The 15,673-nt window shown below is 41.9% G+C and overlaps 1 protein-coding gene across 2 annotated transcripts in view; it reads right to left on the minus strand.

Moving 5' to 3' along the window:
• Window positions 1-14,887, minus strand: part of CDCP1 (CUB domain containing protein 1) — a 74,007-nt gene extending 59,120 nt beyond the window's left edge. For both annotated transcript variants that reach the window (XM_007505063.3, XM_056800227.1), the window contains exon 1: window positions 14,590-14,887. In XM_007505063.3, the coding sequence (XP_007505125.1) occupies window positions 14,590-14,695 (106 nt within the window). In that variant the 5' untranslated portion in view covers window positions 14,696-14,887. The remainder of the gene's footprint in view (window positions 1-14,589) is intronic.
• Between the last annotated feature and the right edge of the window lie 786 nt (window positions 14,888-15,673).

The raw sequence follows: 15,673 nt of genomic DNA on the forward strand, positions 1-15,673 counted from the left end.
TCATTTTACAGAGGAGGAAACCAGGACCAGAGAGGTAAAATAATCATTAACCAAGTGATTTACAGTGAATTAGAAGCAGAGCCAGGAACAGAACTTAGATTTTCTAATTTTTAATTTATTGTTGTTTCCTCAACTCTAGAGTATGATATGTATACTCCCTCCCCCTTCTCTCTTCCTTTCCTTCCCTCCTTCCCTCCCTCTCTTCCTTCCTTCCTTCTTTTCTCCCTCCCTCTCTTCCTTCCTCTCTTCCTTCTTCCTTTCCTCCTTCTCTCCTTCCTTCCTTCCTTCCTTCCTTTCCTTCTTCCTTTCCTCCTTCTCTCCTTCCCTTTCTCCCTCCCTTCCTTCCCTCTCTGCCCCTTTCCCTTTCTCCTTTGCCCTCCCCTCCCCCTCATTTCATTCCTCTCTTCCTCTCCTGCTCTTTCCTCTTATAATCATAAACACAGTAAGAACTTAATTAAATGCTTCTTGATTGATTGCTCATAGAATGTGATATGATATAGTTAGAAGAAACTCCTTAGGGGATGCCCCATACCCTTTTATTAGAGATGGGGAATCTCAGACTCTGAGCTGCCAAGTGACATTTATAATTCCTAGTATACATGTAAAAAAAATCATGATACAAGAACAAAATTTCATATAATTTCTAATTGTACCAAGAGGCTAAAAATCAATTTGAAGAGGCACAAATCATGCTAGGAACTAGAAAATAATAGTTTCCAATGAAAAATCACAGGAAAGAAAATAGGGCCTTACCATTATGACAGAAAAAATGGCTGAAATTATTTTTAGAATACCTATCAGTGACATTGTCAAAGTACCCTTGTTCTCTTTCACTCGATGACAAAATAAACAGAAAGGACAGAACCTGGCCTAGAGACAAGAGTTTGACAAGATGTGAGCTACCGCAAGACAGACGTGACTACAGGATGTACATTCTTCAGGGATTAGTTGAGCCAGATAAGTTATTAAAATGTTGCCTATTTATTTGATTGAACATAAACCATGAGCTGGCTAACTAAAAATAAGTGAAGAGTGGAATAAAGTGTTCTTCCAGATTACTTCAGGCTCCATTTGAAAATGGCTTATTTCAAGTTCATTTCTATTGTCCTTCCAAGTCTAATGGCAAGGCAGGAAATACTATATTACTAGAAATCCAAGTTTGATTCATTTGGTTTGGTTCCTGGCTGGAAAAAGCCAACAGTGAGGGAGGTAGGAAGGGAAGAAAGACATTTCACTAACAATAAGAACTATTTTATGTGGTCTCTGAATCTTCTTTCCAACAGCTGCACAACTGTGAAGTGAAAGGGTGGGTGGTGGTCACTGTGTCAGGCAAGAACCAGGTTACAGTCTTATGTCTGATGCTTATGACTAGTTCTGTATAACCAGTGTGAGCCTTTGTTTCCTCATCTGTAAAATGAGTATAATAATACCGATAGTACTTATTTCACAGGTTCGTATGGCTCAAATGAGATAATGTAAGTAAAGCACCTTTTGAATCTCTATATACTCAGGGAAAGAGTCAGATATTATTATTATTCAGACATGATTCATTCTTCCAGTCCACTATTAAAATTATTATACTGATATCAAAGAAAATTTTCATCTTAAAATTCTGCCCTAACATGATGTACCGATAAGATCGCCAACATGGAAACTGGGATGGCTACATTTGATAGGGATCATTCACAGCAAATATCAAATTTCAATTGTAATCTGTGACAGAATCTCAGATCCAGAGAGCCTCAGAGCCCAACTGGCCAGTCTTCTACCTAAAAGAGTATTTCTACCATAACAGATCCAATATGTGGTCCTCCAGTCCTTTCCTAATGGTCTCAAGTGCCATTATCTTTCTTGGATGACATGGCACACTGTTGACTCCTACTGAGCAGAGTCTAATAAAAAACCCCAGATCTTTTTTCAGATAAATTGCTATCATACTATGCCTCCTTCATTACATACTGGTAAAACTTATATTTTGAACCCAAGGATTAGACTTTATATTAATCTCCAACAAATTTAATTCAGTGTTCTTAGGCAGCTAAGTGATGCAGTGACTAGAGTGTCAGGCCTTGAGTCAGGAAGACTCATCTTCCTAAGTTTAAATCTGGCCTTGGGCTCTTTGCATGATCCTAGGCAAGTCACTTAGCTCTGTTTGCCTCAGTCTTCTCATCTGTAAAATGATCTGGAGAAAGAAATGACAAACCACTCTGGTGTCAAAGTTAGGAAAACCCCAAATGGGGGTCACAAAGAGTTGAAACAATTGACAATGAACTGTCAAAGTCTTTTGGGATCAGTGGATTAGTTCTTCCTCTAAGTTTTGTGTTAGCTGTAAATATATTAAATGTGCCATCTACATCTTTACCCAAGTCACTGATATAAACGTTAACAACCACACAAAAGGCAACATAAAAATGCAAGAAATGGGATTACCTATAGAAAGGCTGAGTTCTCTTGGAAAAGCAGCTGAGGAAATGAGAGGGTTTAAGCAGACAATTTGGCATTTCTGATGTAGCAATTGTGATATATCTCTTACAAGGTTATTACTCAGTGAGTCAGGGCTGCATTGCATTAAATTGCATCCCTGAGACTTTAAAGAGTGAATGAACATAGAGACTCCTAAATTGCCCAACTGAAAAACCAGATTTAGTATGTGGGTCTAGAAGAATGGAACTCTGTTTTCCAAAATACATAGTAAGTGAACGTTTTAAAAAGACACTGTTTTCTAATTTTCTTAATATTCCTCATATATGACATTTGCCCCCAACTCCCCCAACCTTTACCTTCTGTCTTAGTGAATTCTAAGACAGAAGAGTGACAAGGGCAAAGCAACTAGAGTTAAGTGACTTGCCCAGGGTCACATAGCTAGGAAGTGTCTGAGGACAAATTTGAGCCCTGAATTTCTTGCCTCTCAGTCTGGTTCCCTATCCACTGAGTCATCTAGTTGTTCCATAGTGTACCTTCTTTCCAAGCTACCTTGTTTGTATACACACATACACAGAAAGCATTTATATAGTACTTATTTTGCATCTATATGCATCTATAGCATTTGTATAGTATTAATTTTGTGCATATATTATATATAAATAATATACATTAAAGGGGAATTAGGAAAAGCTTCTTATAGATGGTGAAATTTAACCTGGGACTCAAATCAATTTCCTCCCTACACCTTTTGGTCTGGTAGAATTGACTAGGGCACTGAAAATTAAATGCTCTATCCAGGGTCCTGCAACTAGTATGTGTCAAAGTGTCATTTGAACACAACGTTTCCCATTTTTGAGCCTGCCTCTTCTATGGCACTTAATACAATTTGTTGACTGATTGACATGAAAAAGGAAAATGAAAGGATTGTTCCTTTTTGTTTAAATAGGGATTGCACAATGGAGTGAAAAGAGTTGCCTATTTACCATCAGAGGACACAAGTTCAAATCCTATCTGTCACTTACTGGCTGTGTGACCTTTCCTCTTTCTTGGCCTCAGCCTCCTCATCTGTACAAAGTAGGAATTGGAGATCCCTTCTAAATCTAAGACCCCTTGTCAGTTAAACAGTGGACAATAGCCTTAAACCCTCCTCTTCTGGAGGCAGCAGGTCAGGAGCCCAAACAGTATCTCTGTTGTCCATGTTACAGGTGGAGGTGTCACCTCTGGCAGCCAGAAGAACCAGCTTTCAGGGCATGAATCCTATCTGTGAAGTGGGATAATGACACCTGCCTCCTACCTCCCCCACAGGGCTGTGGTGAGAATTAATGAGATGTTTGTATACTCACTGGAGCAGCTCAGAAAAAAGGTGTTATGTCAACAAGAACAGTCATTATTGCTATTATCTAGAAACTACCCTGATAGGACTGAAGGAGTGATCTCAGAACAATTAGCCAGAGAGCTCAGAGAGATTCAAAGCCACATCAGTGACAAGAGAGAGCTGAGGCTCAGATTTCTGAGCTGCCCCTTTCAAAAGCACATTTTGAGGCCACTCTGTTTTCAGACACTGGACCTTATCTTCCTGATATAAAGGGAGGAAGGTGCATGAATAAGGAGAGGCAGGAGTACTCATCTCTGTCAGTGGTTCCTGAAATATATTTTGTCCCTCAGTCACCTGCAGGAAATCAGCCAACCTGAAGTTGGATTGGGATTGGGTCAGTTTCTGAAAAGTCATCTTGGCTTAGTGGAAAGAGTGTTGGACTCAGGACCCAGAATCCTATTGATTAACTCTACAGCCATGGGCAAGCTAGTTCCCAGCAGGCAGTGAGGAAACAGCATTGGCTCTTTAGTCCAAGGATATGTGTTAGAATCCTGCCCAATACTTTTACAACCCAAGTTACTGTAGCCTGCTCACTAACCTCCCTGGGCCTAGTGTTCCTCAGCTCTAAAATGGGATTGAACCAGATGACTTCTGCAGTTCCTTCTAGATCAGAGGCTCTTGACCTCCTTTATGTCATGGAGCCCTTTGGCAGTCTGGGAAAGTCTATGGACCTTTTTGCAGAATAACATTTTTAAATAAATGAAAGAAATGCTCAATTTCAGAGAGACTAGTGAATAGAAATGTGACATTTTTTCCCCATCCAGGGTCATAGATTCCCTAACAATAGACCTAAGATAAAGAACCTATGAGGGCCATAATCCTATGACTTCTCTGGGTCTCAGTTTCCTCATCAGTAAGTTGTAATAATAATCCTTACAAACCCTGCCTCAAAGGAATATAGGGAGGAAAGTGTTTTACAAGGCTTAAGAGTAGCACACAGGTGTGAGTTAATTATGAGGGACAACCAGAGAATTAGGAAGACATCCTTCTGACCCATACAGGTAGTATGACCCTGGGCAAGTCATTTAACCTTTGAGGGCTCCAGACAACTAAGTTTAAAAGTTGCAGAGCAGATTCCGATGGGCATGGGCAGAAGGAATTTCCTCTTATCTCCAACACCTCTGAAGACTTTTTGCAATAATTGTGAGACATGGGAGACACTGGCACAGGACCCTTCCACATATGGGTGGCATTTGCAGAGGGGCAACTAATACCTTTAACACTGTAGGCCCCCTGATGTTTTCTTATGATGTCTGAATTAGGTGTGTGGCTCTGCTGTGCCCATGAACTTGCTCCATGTTGAGTGCCCTGTTTGGGGCTGAGCTCACTAAGCACGATTGGCAGTCATTTCCATCACCTCTAGGTTCTGGCTCAACAATCCTTGCCTGGTCCCACCATTGCTATGGGATGACCCTTACCCCAGGATCAATGGGAATATGTCACTGTTAATATGTTATGTCAATATATGACTGTCTCCTGAGCAGCAGGATCCCAGTTCCAGGCACAAAGCTTTCCCTCTTCTCCCCTCTCTCCACACAGAAGGTTAGGGTTCAAGAAGTGATGTCCTTGAATTCTTCTCTCAGCTAGTTTATGTCTTATGGCCATGTGATTCTGCCATCAGATGCCATTATTGATGGAGAAAGAGACAGAAATTCCTTTCCTGCCATATTGAATCCTGAAAGAGGTCCAAACTGGTCCTCAAGAACAGACTTCTTTCTGCAGAGTGGACTCCCGAGTTGACTCCTCAAGCTTGAATGACTTGACCAGTCATTCAATGAGTGACATTCACTTGTACCTTGTTTTTAAACTCTTAAGTTCTTGGCTTGAGATGGAGAAAATGTCCAAAGCAAGCTGGTCGTCTCTGCCAGTCCTGCGCCAAGTTTCTTGATCCTTTAATATGCAAACTGTCACTCAGTGTCAGATACCTTTTACAGACTGCAAATGGTACACTCAAAGTCTCTGATTTCAGGAAGCGGACTCAGGATCTTGACTGATTGGAGATCCTCTGATCAATCCCCAAAGTTATTGGTGTACCCAGCCTATCTTTTCTACTTCATCATAAGCTCCTGGCAATCAGGGACTATGTCCCTGTAACTATGGTAAGGTTTAAAGTACACGGGGCTAGGGGGTAGCTGGGTGGCTCAGAAGATAGCGAGCCAGGCCTAGAGATGGGAAGACCTGAGTTCAAATCTGGCCTAAGACACTTTCTAACTGTGTGATCCTGGGCAAGTCACTTAACTCCCATTATCTAGCCCTTACCATACTTCTGCCTTGAAACCAACACATAGTATTGATTCTAAGATAGAAGGAAAGTTTTTAAAAAATGTGCACTGGGATTGGAGGCAAAAGACCAGAGTTCTAAGCTTGACCCTGAAATTTAGGAGCTGTGTCAAAGTAGGTAAATCACATAACTTCTCTAAGACTCAGGTTCCTCATTTGTAAAATGAGTCTAAAAATATCTGGATGATCTAGTTCATAGGGCATTGATGAAGAAAGTGCTTTGTATATTGGAAACCATTACAAAAATGGGAATTACTCATAGTACCTTGAATGAAATAATTACTGGGAAAATATTAGGTAAATCAGTGGAAGACCTTAGCAACTTAGGAAGAAAAGTTCACAGTACTAACAAAAAGCCTTGGAAACCATTCATTCATAGTTATTTCACTATTCGTTTTTTTTAAAAAACCCTTATCTTCCATCTTAGAATAAATATTGTTTATTGGTTTTAAGGCAGAAGAGTGGTAAGGGCTAGGCAATGGGGATTAAGTGACTTGCCCAGAGTCACACAGTTAGGATGTGTCTGATGTCAAATTGGAACCCAGGACCTCCCAACTCTAGACCTGGCTTTCAATCCACTGAGTCGCCTATTTTACCATTCTATTCAACTCTCAGTCAAAATTTGGAGGATAGTGGGACAGGATCTCATCCAACCAACAAACATTTTAACAATTCTCAATGTAATTTGGTTGTTGTTCAGTTGTGCCTAACACTTCATGACCCCATTTGGGGTTTTCTTGGCAAAGACACTATGGTGGTTTGCCATTTCCTTCTCCATCTGAATATAACCAATACCTCCAAATGGAGAACATGTCTGTAGACAAAGTAGGCAAGAAAAAGATAATTATGTGAAGTTTGTTTTAAAAATATGTATAATAAAGTCAATATGTTACTTGCAGAGCTGTCTTATCCCAAGTATTTTTTAAGCATTTACTCTGTTCAGTGGGAGAAATGGCATGGATTAGGAGACTGAGTGTCAGAAAGACCTGATGAGTTCCATTATGGGCATGTTGGAGATACCTGCAGAATATCCAGATAGAGATATCCAACAGACAGTTGGGGATTTGAAACTATGGCTCAGAAGAAAGACTATGGTTGGAAATAAAGGTCTGGTAGTCATCTATACCAAGATGGCAAGTGAAAACGTGGGAGGTCATATTGACCAAGAGAGAAGGTGTATAGAGAAGACAAGGGGGACATAGGCAGAGTTCTGGAGGATATCCAAGTCTGAGAGATCTGAGAGGACGTGAAAGGAACAACAAATCAACAACATATAAAGAATTGCTGAAAAAGCAAGCTACAAGTATATAAACTGGAACACCCACAGGAGTCAATTCCAAAGAGTCTTCCTGGGGGTAGTTAGGTGGCTCAGTAAATTGAGAGCCAGGTCTATAGATGGAGGGTCCAAGGTTCAAATCTGGCATTAGACACTTTCTATCTATGAGACCATGGACAAGTCACTTGACTCCATTGCACCCAGCCCTTACCACTCTTCTACCTTGGAACCAATATACAGTATTGATTCTGAGACAGAAGGTAAGGATTAAAAAAAAGACTTAGTGAGATCGTCAGGAGAGCATAACAGTAACATTTCTCCAAATCTATTTTCCTTAGTCCAAATACCATTTCCATTTGTGGGTTCTTAGCAGCATAAATATCAATAATCATCATCAAAATAGCTGGACCTCTAAGGCATTAAGAGTTTTCCAAAGGTTTAAGGCTCCTTCCATAAATCTACTGTTTTTTGCTGAGTGTCTGGTTAAAAATAGGCTTTGCTGAGGTTACAGACTGGTGTTCCATCTCCAGACCACAACGTGACATTAAGAAGATCCTGGTGTCACCCAGGCATGGATGTTCTCCATTTGTACTCAGTTCTGAAGGAGGGGATATACAGTGTCTGTTGTGAAAACTTCCTTATTGGCCCCAAAGGCTCTGTGATAACCCAGATGGCCAAATGTCATGACAGAAGAGCAGAAAGGGCCTGTTAAGCTGCACTGCAGTGGAATTTTCCCTCCCAGGGTGGTTTACAAACTCTGGCATCCTAAAGGGGTTCTCTGTATTAGTGCTTCAGTAGGGATGGAAAGTAGAAAATCAGAATCTCCTAGCTTCGAATTTCATTTCAGACTTAAAAATCACACCGCTTGTGCTGACTATTCAGCCATATAATCTGTCCAAGAGAGATCCAATTTCATTTCACTTAAATATTTGAGGGATTGAACCTTCTAAAGTGAGACGTTTCATAGACCACCACAATTTCATGATCAAGTTTCTCAGCTGGATTTTTACTGAGCGGAAAGCAGAGTACATCCCAAGAATACAGTCCATCTCCATCATGTAAAAGAAACAAGACTTGATTTGTGTGTGTGTGTGTGTGTGTGTGTGTGTGTGTGTGTGTGTGTGATTTTACCCAGAATGAACTCTCCTTTAGAAAAAAAAGGCACAAAATTTAGGTAATAAAATGTCCTGAAATGTCTGGCCACTACATAAATTTCTGAAAAATCAACTGTTTTGCCATTGATTTCCATCATAATATCAGTTACATTTTCTAGAGAAAACAATTGATTCAGGGACACTGAGTTGAAATTACTTGAAGAGAAAGGGAATAAAGCTAGGGTGGAGCCCCATGACACATGGGGATAGCCATGGGTCAGTGGAAAGAAAACTGGAATGTAAGTCAGAGAACCAGGATTTAAGTTGTGGTCCTTCCATTATCTGGGTGACCTTGGGTAAGCGACATAACCTCTCTAACCTGGAGTCTCCATATCTACCAAATGCTTCCTCCTCTAAAGGATTCATAGAGTTCCTTCCATTTTCAAATGGATTATCTTATAAAACATGCTGGACCACGCAGGGCCTTGCAGTTGTAGCTGTCGTCATTATTAATCGCTCGCTATCCTTCATATGAAGATGTTGCTGCTGACCTGCCATCATTAAGCCCACACTTGAATTGTCCCAGAATGGATGATGGATTTGTGCCCATTCATCTATCCTTTCTCACGTGGCCCCTTCTAACAAGTGACAAAGGTCTTTAAGAAAGCTGGCTAGTTAGAGTACCTTCTAAGGTATAAGCATGGTGAAATCAACTGGCATTGATGGTAACTGAATCCTTGACCTGGTTCTTGCTCATGTAGTAGCCAACTGAACCAATAAGTCAATTAAGCATGAATTCATTAAGTACTTACTTAGAGTATCTAAAGGTACAGTACTAGGTACTGAGGACACGGGCAAAAACATGAACAGAACTTGGCCCTCAAGGAATGTATAGAGGTAGCTAGCTGGCACAATGGATAGTGCAGTGGACTTGGAGTCTGGGAGACTTGAGTTTGAATCCTGCCCCTGCCCCTTATTAGCTCTATGATTTTGAGCAAGTCACTTAACCCTTGCCTGCCTCTGTTTTGCCATCTGCACAATGGGTAGCTCACACCTCTCAACTGAGATAATATATGTAAAGTGCTTTGCAAACTTTATACTTCTCCATAAATGATAGCTATTATTATTGTGTAATAGCAGTCACTGTAGACCTCTATTGAACTCAGATCAGGCAAACAGCTAAATAGTTTCATGGGAGGTGCAGTTCCTATATTTAGGATTTACTTTTCCTTCATCAATTAGTCAATAAGCATTTATTAAACACTAACAATCTGTCAGGCAGTATGGGAGGCTTTAGGGATAAGACAAACATGAAAAAGCCCTTTTCCTCAAGGACTTTATATTCTATGAGAGTCAATATGTAAACATTTACATATATGTTCAAACCTATTTAAGGTAAATCTATTCAAGGTGATTTTTGACTCATCTTCCTCAGTTCAAATTTGGCCTCAGACACTTACTAGCTGTGTGACCCTGAATGAGTCACTTAACCCTGTTTGCCTCAATTTCCTCATCTGTAAAATGATCTGGAGAAGGAAATAGCAGACCACTGCAGTATCTTTGTCAAGAAAACCCCAAATGGGGTCACGAAGAGTCAGACATGGCTGAAATGACTGAACAACAGGGTTCTGAACTATAAATAATATTCTCCTTTCAAGTCCTGTATTCAATGCTTTTAACCTACATTGAATAAATTTCTCCAGAAAGCCTATTTTACAAGCCTGAAATTGTTTTCACTTTTATTCAGACTACTCTTCTTTATGCAGAAAGAATGCTAGATTTGGAGTCGGAAGACCTGGGTTCAAATTTCAGCCCTGCTATTTATTGCACACCCTTGTTTAACCTTTCTGAGCCTCAGTTCCTTATCGGTAAAATAAAGAAGTTGGGCTCAATGCTATTTAAAACCTCTCCCAGCTTTTACTTCATGATCCAGAGAAGGCAAATCGAGCTGTATTTCAGAAGCACTGTCCAGATCCAGTGAGTGGGAAGGCAAAAAGAGAGAAATGACCATCTTTCTCCTATTTGCTATTTGCTAGAATAAGCTATTTTCCATCTGGGGAAGCCGGTGAAGGGCTAATTACAAGGCTGGGTAAAACTATTTAAAATAATTTGATTGTAAGTGTAATTTTTATAAACCAGAATTTTAATTGATGGGTAGAAACAGTTCTTCATCATTAAGGCAGAATGCTCAGCTACTCCTATCTTCTGTTAAGGGGTGGGAACTCCCAAGTACCACCACCTCTGCCTCTGTTTCTTGATAATTATCACTGACTTCAATCACAGGCACCACTCTGAGCTCTCCGGTATTCTCAGATCCTCTCATCTTCTGCATCTATCTGTATTCGATTCTTTCCAGCATAGCCAGTACCAAGCAGTAACATGTTTGATAAATCTAGCAGCAGCTCCTGGCCACAAGCCCCACGTTCCATCCCATCCAACACGAGTACAGGCATGTCAAAACAAAGACACTGCTTGTGCCAAGTTAGGGAAGGACATCTGAGGGATCTCTGGAATTCTGTTCTTTTTTTTTTCACTTTAATTTTAAACCACAAGCTCTGCTGAATCAGAATGGCCACTGGGTGACGGGATAATCGCCCCACTCTGTCTTGATATTAGTCACTTTCTTGTGAACCTCAGGAAAGAAAAAGAAATATAGCATCTACTTCCTAAATGAAAACAACCTGGACTCTGACTGGAAATGATCACAGAAGAAAGCCAAGAGTGGCCTCTCAAAGCTGGAGATGGACTGATTATTTAAGCAAAGGTGCATCAAAGGGCAATAAATACCCAAGTAACACTCAATGGATACTGTTTCCTTATGTAGGTTATTCCCCTTGCCTGGGATCAGGTGTACCGGAACCAGCTTGAACCATTCAGGTGAACCAATTGTTAAATTTTCAGTGTGAGCATTTATCCACAAATGCCACAAATCAAGGTTTGATTTATTATTTTGCTATCTTTCTAGTCCTCAAAAGGTGTTAATAATGCATATTAATCTTAAAAGAGTGTTCTGAATATATTTCCCCTCTTCCAACCCCTGGTAGTAGTGAAACATTGACCAGCACATCCATGTCTGGAATACATACTAATTTTCCTATGCTTTATCAGCTCTTTGACTGAGTCAGTAACCTCAATTCTCTGGACTTCAGTTTCCTCATCTGTCTAAAGACTGGACTACATGAGCTCCATTTCCTACCACTAATTAAGCTTTTGCATATTCCAGTGCATGGAATACATGCTTTTCTCATATTTCCAGCTCAGGCTCCCTCCTCGAAGGAACTTTTCCCTCTGTTCCTATTTGTCAGTTCTCTGGCCTTCCTCAATTATTCTAGTATTGACTTCTCTTTTTACGTGTTGTACCCTCAGTAGGTACCCTGAGCTTTTTTTGATGGCAGGGGATTATGGATTTCTGTTTATTTGTTTGTCTGGTCTTTTTATCTTCAGTATCCAGGACAGAGCCTTTAACAAAATGCCTGCTTAATATCTATTGAACTAAAATATGATCCTAAAAGGATCCCAATTGATTTACATGTATCCTCTTCCTATAGAATTATTGAAAGTTCTTTGAGGGCAAGAACCATTTCCCCCCCATTTTGTATTTGTGCCTACAGTGCCTCAAACATTTCTTTTTTGGTGTAGCTTGGTGTAGCACCTGTTATGTCCCTAGTTTAGGAAGTTTCAAGTGAGGAATTCTCCGAGCGATGCAAGCTGATACCTTCTCTTCTGGGACACTGAGGGATTGTAGATGGTTTACTCAAGGTTGTTTGAATTCATCTCTTCTTGACTCTGGAGTCAACTCTTTCTATTCACTATGACCCGGTGACATTCCACTCTATACATAGTAGACACTTAATAAATTCTTGTTGGTATAGAATGGATCCCAATATCCTAAGAATACTGATTGAAACCTTAGGGGAAATGGAGAAAATTAGAAGAAATAACTAAGAAATGCACCCCCTCCCTGACCTTAGCTTTTCTATAACAACTCTGATCTGAGTTGCTAAGATTATTTATTCAACTAATGAACTTTTTTTTAGTATCTGTGATTCACTAAGAAAGATAAGAATTCCTGTTTAATATAGTGATTTAAAGCAGACGTGCCAAACACACGGGCTTCCTTAGTGCAGCAGGAAGCAGATTAGAATGTAATTTGGAAATATTTAACAAAATAAATAAAAGTATAATAAAACACAGGTAATGTTAATATGTGGTTTTCTAAGTCAAAATGCACTTGCAGGGATCTTTATGTGTGGCTTAGAAGCCCTTTTCTATTTAAGTTTTTATAATACTGACAAAGTATCTGAAGCTTTGCCAATGGTGGGGGGTTTGTAAATGTCATTGGATTGAGTTATGTAGCACTAAAGTGCTTTACATTCATCATTTAATTCAATTCTTCCAACAATCCTATGGAGAAGCTCATAAAGGGATCATCAGCTCCATTTTTAGGATGAAGACACTATGGCTCACAGAGGCTGTGACTTGTCCAGCCATATAATTAGTGAATGGGGGAGCCAGATCTCAAGTCCAGGTCTCCTCTCTCCACCACAAAGCTGCCTTATCTTCTGAATGTTATATACTAATATAACATTCAGTAATATAGCAGAAAAGAATGAGAAAAGTTATCTATTTAATCAATTGCATTTAATTATCAGTTTAACCATTTAACCAAGACTTCATTGGATGGCAAGTATTTACCCTGGTTGTGCACACCTGACCTAGTTTCTCAGTTTACTGAAAGATTACACATCCTCCATGATAAGGGATGAAATCATAGCAAAAGGCTAATGGGGCAGGAAGTAGTATTCACCATCTAAGGCAGCTTGCTTCATGCAGACAGCAGGGTCAGAAGTAAAACTACTTTATTAATACACTTAAAACCAAAATATTTTCTATCTCTCTTTCCTCTTCTCTCTCTGTTCTGTGTGTGTGTGTGTCTGTCTCTCTGTCTCTATCTGTCTCTGTCTTTCCCTTCCCAAAAAACCACGATCTGTCAGAAATCACTTGCCTGTGATCACTAGCTAGATTGTCGATGCTCCCAAAGCTGCTAGTGAGGGCGTGATGCTGGAATGGCCCTCCTGAATTTTTTAAAAATCTATTTTAGTTTAATCCTAATTTAAATCCTAATGGGAGTGCTCCCCCTCCCAGCCTCTTTTATGAAGAGTAAAATAAAACCAGAACCATGAGCAATGGGGTGCATAGAGAGTCCAGCCTTAGCAGGCTGACAGTAGGTGCAATTATCAGTAAAGACTTGGAAATTACACCCTTACTTCTACTTGGGGAAGTTGCTTTCATTTTCTATTTGATTTGCCAAAGGCATATTTCCAAAGGAGGAGGGTGGGGTGAGACAAGAGTGAAAAGCTGGGGTGGAACCCGTGGCAAACCTTAAAACTGTCAAGGTTTAAGTGGAGGTTGCTCTGGATTTGGATTCGGGGACCCTGGGTTCAAGCCCTGTTTTCTCATTGATTTGTGTGACTGTGGCTAAGTCAGCTAACCTCTCTGGACTTTGGTTTCTTCTTCTAAGAAGGGGGTGGGACTAGAAGACCTGTGTCTTCCAGCTCACAATCTATGCTCCTCTTAAATCATTTCCCCTTCAACATTCTTCTGGTCCTTGGGGGTAACAAAGGGCCATTTCCCCTTCACCATTCTTCTGGTCCTAAGGGGTAACAAAGAGCCCTAGGACAAAGGAGGAATTAGGAAGCCGGCCCAGCCCAACCCACTCTGTCACTCACTAGTCAAATGCCCTTCTGCCCCACGGACCTCTCCAACCTTTCCTTCTACGCTCACGACTCACACTTTGCTTTCTCCTCTTCCTGAGTTACTAGAGAAACACTTCCAGCGGCTCCCACCTTGGGACGAGGCGGGGCGGGTTTAACACTTGCCCGAGTTAGGGAGGAGTTGGTAACTCCTTAGCCTAGGTGGGGGACAGAAGGAAGGGGAGCAGGACCTGGCCCCTTTCAGTAGAGAGGTGCAGGGGGCCAGCGCGGGTAGAAGAGTCTCCACCTGGAGGCCAGGTATGCGGGGAGCCCCGGGGGCCGCCTCTCTCCAGCCGTGCTCCAGTTCCAATCGGCCCGTAGTTCCCCCACTCCCAACTCAACTCTAGGTTCCTCCACGGCCTGCTCGGGAGCGGCGCCCGCACTCACCTGCACCCGAATTGCGCCCGACCTGCGCTACCGCGCCCAGTGGCAGCAGCCCCACCAGCAGCGGCAGCAGCGCCAACGCCGCTCCGCCGTGGCTCCGGCCGCACATGGCTCCGGCTCGCCCTCTTCCTCATCCGCGGGGCAGGGGGGCTCGCTGCCCACTCTTCTCTCAGTCCTCAGCCGCTGCCCGCGGAGCCCAAGGCTGGCGGCGGCGCCCCCACTGCCCGGCTGCGCTGCGCTCACCCAACCTCACCTGAGGGCTGGCGCGCTCCTGGCTTGGCTAGCCCCGCCCAGCAGGGCCCAGCTTCGTACCTCCTCCCGCCTCCCTTCTCTTTCCCCGGCCCGCCCTCCCAGGCGGCAGGGGAGCTGTTCATGCCTGCCTCGTCTTCTTTACTCCCGGCGTTCCCTCCCCTTCCACCTTTCCACCCGAAGAGGTGCCCTACACCTCACTGAATTCTTTCCCATTCTTTGAAGTCTAATCCAGTTGCTACTTTTCCAGAGAGCCTGCCCTGGTGACCCCGGTCGGGAACAGCCTCTTAGACCTAGGGCGGTACTTGGTTCTTCATCCGCCTCTTGTATACATGTCTCATCGAGTGTGCTCGAAAGGGCGCTTCATTGAGACACTGTTCTAATCTCACTCAACTCTTATCTTAATATCTCTTTCCTCGTCCCCAAAATGAACATTGTATATTAATTAGGAAGTGTGTTGGCTCTGGGGTTCAAGGATGCTGGTTCAAATCCTGCTTCTGACATTTACTCCCAGTGAGACCTTGGCAAATCATTTAGTTCCAATATTCTCATCTGTTAAAAAAAGGGTTGAATACCCTTTGAGGTCCCTTCCAAATCTATAAGGTCAGTACAGCCTCCGAAATGAGGAGTATGGGCCAGAGTACCTTTTGCATTTATATCCATGCGCCCTTTGGGAATTGAGCACCCTTGAGCACCAGTCTTATCTCCCTATTGAATTAATGTGAAGGGCCAGACCAGACCTAAACTTGGCATCTTCAGCCCTTTCCCAGTGCTCTCTGAACACAGTGTGAATGAATGAATGGAAAACACTCAGTTTTCAAGAAGTTCACTGTTCCTG

Source organism: Monodelphis domestica, chromosome 5 (assembly GCF_027887165.1).
Source record: "Monodelphis domestica isolate mMonDom1 chromosome 5, mMonDom1.pri, whole genome shotgun sequence".
Taxonomy (NCBI): Eukaryota; Metazoa; Chordata; class Mammalia; order Didelphimorphia; family Didelphidae; genus Monodelphis; species Monodelphis domestica.